The 12,745-nt window shown below is 38.6% G+C and overlaps 1 protein-coding gene and 1 non-coding gene across 2 annotated transcripts; one reads left to right on the top strand and one right to left on the bottom strand.

Moving 5' to 3' along the window:
- Positions 1-8,817: 8,817 nt before the first annotated feature.
- Positions 8,818-8,904, bottom strand: TRNAY-GUA (transfer RNA tyrosine (anticodon GUA)). Its single transcript is given in 2 exon segments — positions 8,818-8,853; positions 8,868-8,904. It is a non-coding gene; the product is annotated as a tRNA-Tyr (tRNA).
- A 90-nt stretch (positions 8,905-8,994) lies between these two features.
- Positions 8,995-10,369, top strand: LOC144714618 (uncharacterized). The gene is made up of 3 exons (XM_078589402.1): positions 8,995-9,092; positions 9,199-9,289; positions 10,036-10,369. Exons 1-3 carry the CDS (start codon positions 9,029-9,031, stop codon positions 10,139-10,141), a joined length of 261 nt encoding a protein of 86 aa, XP_078445528.1. The 5' UTR covers positions 8,995-9,028; the 3' UTR covers positions 10,142-10,369.
- Positions 10,370-12,745: the final 2,376 nt, after the last annotated feature.

The raw sequence follows: 12,745 nt of genomic DNA, 5'->3' as shown, positions 1-12,745 counted from the left end.
ACGCGAGCATGGAAGATGATGCAGCATGAATTTCTAATGATGTGACAGTTTAACAGAAATGGAAAAATAGGAAGCATCAGCGACGCTGATGAGGAGAGAGAAATAAATCAAGGGCTAGACTGTTCCAACTTAAAACTGTGATATCTGACGATCTATAGGTCAGATTGAGCTGACATTTTCAACACTGCTTTGTCTCCCCTCCTCTTTCCATCCATAACTGCTGATTTATAAATAGAGGCCTGGATCACTGTCAAATTCATCTTGAAATTAATTCCTACTTGTGTGGGCTGATTGAAAGATAGTGAGTTTTGAAATCCATCAAGTGTGTTCTTGGTGTCTTGGGTGTATGGGAAGAAGCATTAGAGAAGAGGGGGAGCTTACCGGCACTCGCAAATTGCCGTGACCCTGGCGGAATGTAAGGGTCTAAGGTAAGCTTCTTCACCTTACATTATTTCTTTCTCGACATCGTCGTTATTATAATTAGAGTCTATTATCATATTTTCACTATCATTCCACTTCCTTATGAGCCCATTATTACGTCTCTCAACCTGCCATCATACTCGTCGCGTAATTCTATTATTTTTCTTTGCTAATTTTAAGTTTGACTTATAACTTTAACAAACTTTTACTCGATATCACTATCTCGCTTATTATATTATCGTCTTGCTCTATTCTCATATCGACAAACACTATAGTACGAAATTGAATCCTTAATCATTGTTCCCTGTGGAGATGATCTATACTCAACACTAACTAAATATTCATAGGTAAGTACGGGTATATATTTATTGAATCACAAACAACGAGTTAAAACCCTAAAAATTGAGATTATCAAGAGTGAGTGAGTGGGAGAGGGGAGAGAAAAGCAAGTGATATAGAGAGAGAAGAGTGATGCAGCGAGCGAGTGAGAGAAGAATGATCAAGAGAGAGGGAGAGAGGAGCAAGTGAGAGAGAGATAAGAATGAGGCTGAAGAGGAGCGATAGACGAACGTACAAGAGTGAAAGAGAGTAGAGCAAACACAAAAGAGAGAGACGCTTGAGTGAGAGACACTTGATGTCACAGTTGTGTATGTAGTCCTTAGACCTGAGACACCAAAGACGTCTTATGGATGGACGTTTGTACTTTGACTATGACCTAAGTGTCTCTAATCATGAGATTCTAAGTAGTCTTAGTTCGGGTGCACCAAGAAGTTCACGAAGATGATTGAATGGTCAAGATGGGATTGTGATGGGGGATCATCACACCAACCAGGACTTGGAACGCCAACAACCACACTGCACAGCTAGAGCCGACGTCGCAAACCGGCTTCACGTACTTAGCATCGTCAATGACTGTGAGCTATGCATTTATTTTCTTGTATTTTTATTTTTTTGGACGATTCGGATTGGGCCGCAATATTTGGGCTATGCATTTATTTTCTTTCACGTTGTTTGATGAACATTTTAGGGGAAATCACGTCACGAGATGGTTTTCCCCTATTTTTGGCCCTACTTGGGCATCCTCCCTCCCCTATATAAAGGGACGGCATGCCCAAGGAAGCCTTGGAGTTTAATTGAAAATTGTGAAAGTCTTCTTCGATTGGGCTCCCGCCTCCTCCCTTTGGGGGTTTATCTTTTCCATTTTCTAGATAGAATTTGTGGGAAGCATCGTCCGCATGTCGCCAGTTTCACCACATCGAGAAAACTCCGTGGAAGAACCGCTCGTTCGTTGCCTACCTTTTCTTGCCTCTTATCGTCGTCGCGCCGTGTCTTTTGGGAGAAATTTTCAAGAACGTCTCCGCGCCCCTATTGCAGGCCTGCCAGAACATGCCCGTTGGTGCCGCTTCCTGCATGCCCACCTCAACGCTACCTGCCGACAACTTCGCATAATTTCACTAATCCAAGAAGCTAAATCTTGGGAGGTTAGAATTCCAAGAAGTCCTTTCTTGCCGTCCGCTGGTCAACTCACTGTCGCATGAGCGCCACCAGCATCGTGCCACAACCACGCCACTTTGAGCATCCCAGCATCGAGTGGCCCAGCGCCATGCATCAGCCTCACTGTTAACACCACCAGCACCGCGCGCCACCCACACCACTCGCCCCTGCGCCCGCGCCCTGCGACCCGCACGCTCCCACGCCCGTGCGCACTCACGCCCACATGTACTCGCACCCGCACGCACTTGCGCTCGCGTAACCCCTCTTGGCCCCCGCGTGCCAGCGTGCCCCTGCGCCCGTGCGCGCCAGTGTGCCCCTACGCCCGCGCGCGCTGTGCGCCTGACCACACATAGTCCTGCCACTGCCCTCCGTTCACCACAACCGTCGCCGTCCAAGCATCGACGTGTGCGCGCTCCGCGCACGCTGGGTGCACTTCATGCCCTACATGCACTCTGTGCACACATGGATGTTTCACACTCTTTGCACCTGCGTGCGCGCTGCGCGCTCGCGCGCTCCGCGTGCTCTGTGCCCTTGCGTAATGCTCTATGTTCCGTGTGCTCCAAACGCCCCGCGCGCGCGAGACCACGCCCACGCCCACGCCTGACCCTCCACCAAAGACGTCAAATATAAGCTGTGAGATGACTCCTTGCCACAGACTTCCGGGTCTCGACCTATCAGGTACCGTTGTTCCCCCATTTAAATTTGCGATATTATTACTTATTTTAGTGCCGTCTTCCTCTACGTGCTCCTCTGCCTATTATTAACATTGAAAATATATGACTAGCCACCTACTTGTTGAGAGGTAGGAAATTTCTTGTGATAACCGTTAGGTCACCTATCAATAGAGGTCGTGGATGCCTTTGGACACTTCGTGTCCCTCATTACGTAGACGTCTAGTTGATCCTATCGGGTCATTGGGAGTCTAGCAGAGCGGGTCCACTCTCGATACTTTAGTTGATTGACAAACTAATCAGCAGATTTTCACGACATTTCTCATTGATTTTTACTCAAAAAGACCGCATACTTTGTAAGCACTTCATTCATTGATCGTTAATCTGTGTTGTAACATGAGCCGACCAATCTCAGTGCTCTTAGTCAAGTTTCTCGTTTATATCCTAAGAGAGTTTATGGACGATTCTCGATCACTACAGAAGTTTTTGCGCATTACTGACCCCATAGTTGAGATGGTGGTATCCGTGCTTTTCAGGCTAAGACCCATACACCATGTCCCCATAGATGCGAATCGCATTCACGAGAGGAGGTCTGATACACCTCTGTATTTCCTTTTTGATCGCGATGTTCTATTCGTGAGGTACTTCTGGAAGTCGAGATGGCTTCTCCGAGATACACAAGTTGGTCTTACTATGACTTACCCCTCTGCCATGGATAGATGGATTGAGACAGGCTTATCTCTCGTGTATTACTTAGTATGTTCTTGTGATACGAGAGATTTCATGATGTGGGAATGGGTTATTCCCTGGGCAGAGTTCGCTACCTTATCTCTAGCGATTTACATCATCAAGTTGATTATGTTCGATACCATGTATTGCCAAATACCATGTAAGCCTCCTGACCTCACCCTCTTAGTCATGCATTTTAGGCTCTTAGATTATGGAATTGTATTTGCGCATCATGTGAGAGAGTCATGCATAACATTTATGTGTGCATTGCATTCCAACATGAGAAGTATAAACTTGTTGCCGATGTACATCGATGCCCAGTTAGTTACTGTGAGGGCGACTTGGTTATGGATAGGTTGATGCATGAGAGATACTCTCTAAGGGTTGCTACGATGCTCCGCGCTCATAGTGTCGGGCCTTTCTCGATAGTCCGGATGGTTGGGAAGATTGTATGCATTGCGAGTATTTCCCCTAATTGGGGAATATGCCCCATCATCAACGTGTCCAACCTTGAGTTGTACCAACCTATGCTACCTCTTTTCTCCACCAAAAAGCCATCCCCTTCTGGCCCCATTAGTCTACATTCAATTGTGAGTGAGTTTGTCAGTCCACCATCCCCAGTTTGTGCCCCACTTAGGCATGAGAGCGTAGAGGAGGTACTGAGGGAGATAATTAATGTTGTAGGGAAAGGCGACACGAGACGACTGTTCCTTATTCTATGGGAGGGTTGGCCCCCCAATGAATCACTCGTGGATACAGAAGATGAGCTCGATGACCCATCCGGCGTGAGCTATCATCTCGACACAATGCAGTTGGTCTCAAGCTCGACACTATCAAGCTTTCTCCACACTGGGAGGATGATGGGGGATCATCCAGTTTCAAAGACCCTGTCGAACCAGTTTGTCGAGCGATGGCTCACGCGCGAGACCTAGCCTTCGGAGTACCCGGCCTCGTCAATGGGCCACAAAGCTTTGATGTTATCTTTACTTATGTTTTCTTTGTTTGGTAGGTCTTTATGTCGGCCACATATGTGTTTGTGATAAGCCAAAAATAAGGGTGAATTTTATGCAATTTTAAACCCTTGTCGTTGTCAATTCTTAGCTCATACAATAAAATTTATAAAACTTAAGATGTACAATGATGAGTAGAGGTATCGTCCAAGGGAAGCTAGTAAGGAGTTTAATCCGATGATTTTTTTGATAATTCAACCTTAATGAGGATTAATTTGATCTTCAATGAGATCAAATCAACCTAATTAGACAAGGAAGTTAGATAGGGAGGTAGAAGAGATGAGAAGAGTAGAAGAAATAAGGGGGCTCTAAGTTGAATTAATTGATCCAATTGAAAGGACCAAAGAATTCAATTAGAGAGATTAAGAAGAAAATTTTGATTTGGTTGGTTGGTTTTTGTAGGTTTGATAATTCAGAACTAACTACACTATTAAATAAAAAAAGAAAATTTAATATCCTAGGAATTGAAGTTTTTTTATAGTTTTCTTTTGAAATGCACTTGAATACCCAGTTAAATATCTCAATTACTCCTCTCAATCCTAATCAGGGCTTGTACATGCCGCTCAAGCCAAGCGATTTAGAAGTTCAGACCAGAATCAAGAAGAACAATCAAGAAATTAAACTAACATCATTCAAAATGCACCGAAAATTCAAATACAATGAAGGGAAAGGTACCAAACAGGTTGATCCAGGCTGGAGCTCCTCTCTGTCTTGCAACTGTGATAGAGAACCATCAAGAATGACCCCCTCCTCTCGAAATTCGGCTTTTATACTTAGGTTAAATGGTAAAAATTACCATTTTACCCCTAATTAGTTTTTATTTACTAATTTTTATCTGTATTTTTTTAAAATACAGATAGAAAGAGGGGATCAATACGAGCAAATCCATAAAAAATTCATCTCAATCGGACTTCTGGATCAAAAGTTATGAATAAATGAATTTAAACCAATATTAGCCCTTGGATTTAAATCTATTTATTTATAATTTTTCTTTTAACCCGCGCGCTGAGGTGTCGTCCTCTCACTGGCCGGCGACCTTTCAACTTCTTCAGGCGGGTTCGTTCTCATTGCGCCACGTACCCCCCTCCCGGCGGTGGTCCTCATCAAGCGCTGTCGGATTCTCATCCGACGGCCACGATGAGGCCACGTCGATCGGTCGAGACTTCCCTCGTGCTTTTGTACAAAAATCCTTCTCATAAACTGGAATTGCCGCCTGACGCTGCCCACACGTAATTGTGCATATGCCCTTTGCACACTCTCTCTCCTCTGGTTTTTCCTAAAAACATTAAAATAAATATTAAATAATTTGCAATAAAACCCTAGAATAATTTAAATGATATCTTTGCGCGTGCAACCACGACTGAGAGCTGTTTTTGAGGGCATCATTGCAACAAAAATTTACGAAAATCCCTTCAAAGTTCAAAAATAATCTTAATAGTCATTTTTTCCTTATAAATATATCTTTTTTTCTTAATAAAAATGTATTTCTTCCTCAAATAAATCTCTGAAAAATCCAATAACATCCTAAAAAATCCTTAAAAATTCTATAAAATTCACTGATTCATCCCCGTACTAATAAATCTTGAAATTAAATATTAAACTTGCCATTTTTGTTCAAAAATAATTATTTCAAGCTCAAATAAATCCCTTAAAATTCATAATAATTAACAGAAATTTAGGGAAAAATCAGTAATCATTTGAAAACATTAAATTTATGTAAATACATGATAACAACCCCATTTTAAGCTCTTTAAATGCATAAGATTGTGCTAATAGCATGAAATACAGATCGAATTTAGGGTGTTATTAGTTTGTTTTCTGTTTGTTTGCACAGGTTTGGACCGTTGTATGGACCTACAAGTTTGCACGTGTGTGAGTCCATGTGTGGGCATGTTAGTGGGTTTTGCTCCCCTATTAGGGGGCCCTAATTACCCTTATTTGGGCCACGAAGCACGAAGGCGGCGACGGCGGTTACCGGCGAAGACGACGGCGGTTTCCGGCGAACTCTAGGCATTATATTTTTTCATTCCGTGCCTCCGAACATTTTCTCCACCGCTAGGGGTAGGTTAGTGATAGATAGGAATACGTAAGTTGGAATAGGTTTCTATTGGTACGATCTTGGTTGGCGCTTTGAACGATGTACACACGAGCGACAATAGTCAAACTCGCACCGTCCGCCCTCAACCTATCGTCCGGGTCATCGAGAGCCTAGTGGCATTCCCAGGTTGCACTTACCATAGCGTAGTGGTGGTTGGTGTCCGTCAACCCTGGATTTATACTTCTCAGTGATTTCATCATTGCGTCATCACTTGCATTATGTCTACATTAGTCTTCTCCACTATATGATATGACTGCACTTGCCCTCCCTGTGGTGTAACACGAGTCGTTTGATCTCGGCGCTCGTCATGTTACATCAGATTGTCAACCCTCGGAATAAGAGGACACATCTCAAGGAAGACGATGCGATGAAGTCCTTGGCCAATGCAATGAAATTGCGGAGAAGAGTTTTTTAATGATTTTCAAACGCATCAGTACTAACTCAATTGACTGATTAGGGTTTGACAGTTGACCATACCCTAAGTTATCCTATTAGCATCAAGTGGATGAGGGATTACACATAAACAGTAACTGATGATTAATATATTCCATGAGTGAGTTGATATACACTCTCTTTATATCTTCTAGAGCATGAGGTGCAGCTTGGCACCCCACGGGTTGGAGACTCAACATATCGATTGGGTTAAATTGATCTGACATTAATTAATCTATATGATGGTATAATTAATTAATTTATAAGGCCAATAAAGGTTATTAGGCCACTAGAGTCATTAACTAGATTGATACATGGGCCTAAGGGTCACAGTCAAATGGTATTTTGGACATCAGAAGATATACTTATTTTGGGGATCTTTATGAACAATATCCACTTAGTATAAAATAGGAGAAGGCCCTGAATAAAATTCACCAAAGACCAGAATTGTTCAGGGGCCTTCCCCTTATTTTCCCTTCTTCCCACAGCTTCACTCCACTCCCAATGAGATCAAGACAATGTAATGACGATGGAGGTTGAACAGAGCTCATCAAGGCAAAGGAATAGATTCAACGTGCCATGGACTGTGTGGATATGTCTAGAAGCAGCACTAATGAGCAGCTCGACTCTTCTTGCTTGAGGATCCAAGTAATCACGGATCCGATCCCCGTACAAGTGATTCATTTCATATTTTAATGATGCCATTAGGATTTATTTTGAGTCTTTCGAGCAGATCGTTTTGAGTTCTTCATCTAGATCAAGGCCCCTAGAACTCAACAAACTTTAGATTTATTGGAATCTGTAATAAAATAATGTATGAGATTTGGTTCATCATGATAAAATGAAATAAAATCTAGACATTAATGAAGCAGGTGTGAACTGCAATCATCATTTAAATATATTATATACATCGCCGAAAAAAAGAAATTCACAAGGACTGATGATTTGATAAGAATTGATGTTTGCATACTAAGATAATCTTGTAACTTTAGATTCAACAAAAACCATATCTTTTTTACGTGGGAATTAAAAACAATAATTTTTTTCAAATACATAAATACAAATATGCAAAATATATCACGCATAAAGGTTCACATTACGATGGAATATTATGGTGTAGTTAATGAATAATAGTGCTATTATTTTTACTCATCATAATAATGCATGGATCAACATACTTCCATGAAAAAAGAGCTAAGCCTATGAACAAAAGTGTCTACAAGACTTCATTCAATACCACCATCCCCAGAAAAATAGATGATTCTTAACAACCAGAAAAACTATTGAATACATACATAAAGTTTTCTAAGATTCCTATACAATTTCACTTTGATATTTAGAAGATGTATGTGGTGCAAGGACAAGTGAAATAGAATGGTATGCCTATGCGACCGCCACTTACAACTTACTATCCAATAAATAATTATCCAAAATAATAATGCCAGATAATTTACAAGGAACAGTGCGATCGATTAAACTAAATGCCATTTGTTCTCTTTAGATCATCGATAAAAAATTTCAGAAACAAAACTATCAACATGATTCAATATATATCTAGCTTAGCATTATTTTAAAATAAAGCAATCCATTAATCTAAGCTTATTTTAAATATTTGTGCCAATTTTAATTGTAACAAAAAAATTAATTCTTAAGAACTTGGACTCCTAAAGTCGTTTCAAAGAGCTTGAACGAATATGTATATATGTGCGTTTCATAGACAATGCACGAGTATTCTACAAGAAGTAATAAAAGCTACAGAATAATTTATTGTCATGAAATGCACAAAATTGTCTAATATGATTTGAAATGTATGCAATCTATTAATACAATTAATTACCAAAAAGTGTACAAGATTTCTAACGAATATTATGCATTACCAAAAGGAATACAAAATTCTACCGGAATATTATGTATTACCAAAAAGTATATAAGATTTCTTCTATAAAGGGTAATAAAAAACGTATCCGACCTGCCGGAATCGAACCAGCGACCTAAGGATGCCCAACGAAACGACTACAGTCCTCCGCTCTACCAACTGAGCTAAGGTCGGTTTGCTAATATTATTTTAATTAAATTATTTATTGTATGATTCTCATTACAATAAGATACGTATACATATTTTCGTTCTTAACAATGTCAGGACTAGAAGCATAAGCCATAGTATCACGGCTTCCATGACCGCTACCGGCATGGAATCGTTCAGGCAGTGGGTCACCGAGAACAAGCTCAAAACAGTAGGTATGATCTCTGACAAAGGGTTCTTCTCAATTTCTCTTTTATCTTCTTTGAATTTGATATTCTTTCATCTGTTTTTTATCTTCTGGGATCGATTCTTTTGAGCTAGGTTGTCTTTGGTTGAGCGCCATCTCGGGATCGTTCGCGTACAACTGGTCACGCCCCCAAATGAAGACCAGCGTTAAGATCATCCACGCCAGGTTAGTAAAGCTTTGGCTTTGATGATCTCCCGGCAAGCGAAATTGGCTTTCAGACAACGGAATGACGTTGATTTTGAAGAAAAATATTAACTTTTTCCTTCTATGTTCTTCTTTATATGAGTTTTTCTTCCTAGAACAGCGTAGAGGCTGAAGGAAAAAGTTCCTCTTGCTATCTTTTTATCATTTTCCTTCTGTTGTGAATCCTATCTCTCTATGATTTTACTCATGGGTTCTTCTGGAAAATATGTATGATCATGTGCTCCTGCGTTGTTCCTGATCTATTTACAAGTCTCTTCTATGTAGTGTTTAAAATTTATAATCTTTTCCATTTAATTCTAATTTGTCTGTGCTTGATATCTGGGTGCAGTCAAGAAAATGATATCCCTGCAGGACTACAACTCTTTTTTTGTTTTTTCTTGTGTGTGGATCTTACTATGTATTGGGTCTTTTACTGGGCTTTTTCTTATTTTTTTTCGGCTCAACCGAAGACAAACAGACTGTATCTGTAAAAAGACTGTCTCTAAATTGAAAAAGGAAATATTTGTTACCGAAAAAAAATCTAGTTCTGCGTCTATGTTGCTCTTTAATTGCGCAAATTCCCTTTGTCGTTCTTCTGATTATTTTATTCCTGTGTTTAAGTTAAAGATGAACTGATGTTGAGTTTCTATGAGTTGATAAATTTGGAAATGTTCTGAATCATTTTCCATTGACATGTTGATTTGGCCTCTAAAAAAACAAAAAAAAAGGCTTCATGCGCAGGCCCTCACACTTGCGGCATTAGTGGGAGCTGCTGGAGTGGAATATTATGATCGCCAGTTCGTTTCGAAGGCCGAGTCATCTCAAGATGCATAGAATTGGAAAAATCCAAGCAGTGATTTTTTCCAGCCATTGGAATTCATTTGAACGGTGGGGATCATAGGAAGGTGGCTTTGTCATATTTTTTCTTGAAGGAATTTAATTCAACTCTATCTTCCTGCTCTTTGGCTCTGGTTAAATCTTCCCATTTGAGAAAAAAATTGAAAAGCAGATATGAGAATTGATGTATATTTTATTTTTCAAATCATACATTTCTCAGTGTAATATCATTTGGGGAAGGAATAGTTGGATGGAGGGAACAGACTCACTTTGAGTCTCGTCCCATTCCAGGCACTCATATAAAGGTTTGGATGTGATTACTCAGATTGTATCCCGTTCCACGTCCCGTCCATGGCACGGTACGGGACGGGACGTGGGGGATTCGTCCCTTCCATATTGGGATACTATCATTTTTATTGTGTATTTCTGTGCCCCTCTTGTTTATGTGTTTTGGAAGAATGTTTTTATTACATATCATAATTTTATTCTAGTCAAATTTTTTTTGATATTAATGTTTGAAAAAAAAAATTGATATGATTGGGCCTGACCTGGCCTGTGTACCGTGGCGGGGACGTATCGAACTCTATAGATCTCAACCTCGAACTTCACTTGAGAAATGGCCCAGGTGCATGCCTACCAAGTTAACAATCTCTCTTTTAATGAGAAATTTACCCAACAGAATATTCATTCAAATGAATTGGCATTTAATTTTTCTGTAGTTATATACTTTTTCAGAGTAAAAAAATCACCATAATTCCAAATGTACAAAGAAGGATCCTAGAGTTCCTCCTAAGAAGTTAATAGAATAAAGGATCAAGTTTACATTCAATCTTTTACTGAGAATGCTAAACTAAAGAATATTCATTCAAATGGATTGGGATGAAGTTCACCATGATTTCAAGTGCACAAAGAAGGATCCAGGGTTTCCTGTTTAGAGGTTAATACAATGACCATCCAACTAAGCAATTTTTAACATAAAATTTGTGTTCTAATAATAATCAAGTGGGAAAAAAATTTAGGTACTGCTGGCTTTGTATGAAATATAGATCATAGATCTATGACTTGAATATCTTGAAGATGAAGGATAAAAAACTTGCAGATCAAATGAATCACAGTAATTTTTTGGGATCTAAATATGAACATGTGCTTGAAAATTTCAGTTGATTATTTGTCAAATACTTGGCAATGACTCGAGAAGTATTTTGTACGAAACAATAATAAAGGTAGAATTTGAGAGTCAACCGACCTCACATCATCAGTGGAAGGCACGTTCAGGAATATCTAAATGAACCATCCCCAAACTTTAGGGATATATTTCAGTTTTCTCAAGTTTTAAGCCCGTTTATAAAGTCGATGAAGCTATCTAATACCTTGTAAGAATGCACTTTAAATTTTTTTTTCAGGCACTATTTCTGGGGGATGAGCTTTAAATCTGCAAAAAATGAATGCACAAATAGATGTCTAAGAGAAGTAGCCATTTAATTAAATTGAATTAATGGATATTTATTGAGGAATTCATCCATTAATAACATCTCATTTAGAATAAAATGCCTTTGAAAAATGTAAATGAGTTTTAAATGCTTTGGTTGTTGTTGATTGAAATACCAAAAATATACTCGTGGTGAAACTTTCTTTGAATCTACTCACTTTATTAGTATTGGATGATGTCCTGGAATATTCTTGGGGCAAAAATAATTGAAGAATTATTCATTTGATCAGTTACATCATTCCAAATTCCAAACCAGAGTTCCGAAACCAAATCATGTGAGACACTAGATATGTTTGGAAATTACCATGGATAGTTATGCCTTGCACATTTTTAAAATATTTAATTCAATCTAAATAATTAGTAAGAATACATCATATATACAACTAAAATTTATGATTCATTAGGATTAGTTTTGATTTCTATTAATGGAAATACAATGCAAATTCAAATACAGCTACATTTCATTCATTCACAAACTGCATATTTAATTTGATCTGTACATCCATCTTAACATAAACTCTGTAGTTATAAACTTAAGTGGTTTAATGTCTTAGTTAGTCAATGTATGGCTTATTTGAGTGTTTACTGCCGCAGACAATATAACCAATACACTTAAGACTTTATCTTCCATTAACTTACACACAATTTATATCGTATTTATACATGATGAATGTATCATGATGATCCAGGGTCTTCAAAAAGGCATTCATAAGATGGTAATTTTAGGGGTTTTCCATGTTCTAACTCAATGAAGGTTTAAAAAAAAAGTAATGTGTCATTGAACATATCGCCAAGGACTGAATATGAATTTTTTATGTGTTAACTAAGATTGATAAAATCATTCATGACTAAGATTTCAGCTTTAATAAATTAGATAAAAATAAATTATCACAAATCCTGATTATGAATGAACTAAATATATATTCTGAAGAAATAAATAAAGCATAAAAATTGATAACATTTTAAACATATATTGAGAGAACATTATAATTATTGAATTATTATTTTTGTACTTTAACAATTGGATATGATCATAGGATAAACTTTAATGTCTTATTTATGACCAATTTAATTTTTTCAGTATGAATATAAAAAACAGGTCTATTAACCTC

The sequence above is a fragment of the Wolffia australiana genome, chromosome 17, assembly GCF_029677425.1.
Source record: "Wolffia australiana isolate 7733 chromosome 17, ASM2967742v1".
NCBI classification, from domain to species: Eukaryota; Viridiplantae; Streptophyta; class Magnoliopsida; order Alismatales; family Araceae; genus Wolffia; species Wolffia australiana.
The sequence above is the reverse complement of the archived record's forward strand: the minus strand, read 5'-3'. Positions and strand labels throughout refer to the sequence as shown.

Bases quoted from the DNA above. Each gene is read 5' to 3' on its own strand.
- LOC144714618 (XM_078589402.1), top strand. From the start codon at position 9,029: ATGACCGCTACCGGCATGGAATCGTTCAGGCAGTGGGTCACCGAGAAC. The intron at 9,093-9,198 runs GTATGATCTCTG...CTTTTGAGCTAG, and splicing joins GAACAAGCTCAAAACAGTAG to GTTGTCTTTGGTTGAGCGCC. The intron at 9,290-10,035 runs GTTAGTAAAGCT...ACAAAAAAAAAG, and splicing joins GTTAAGATCATCCACGCCAG to GCTTCATGCGCAGGCCCTCA.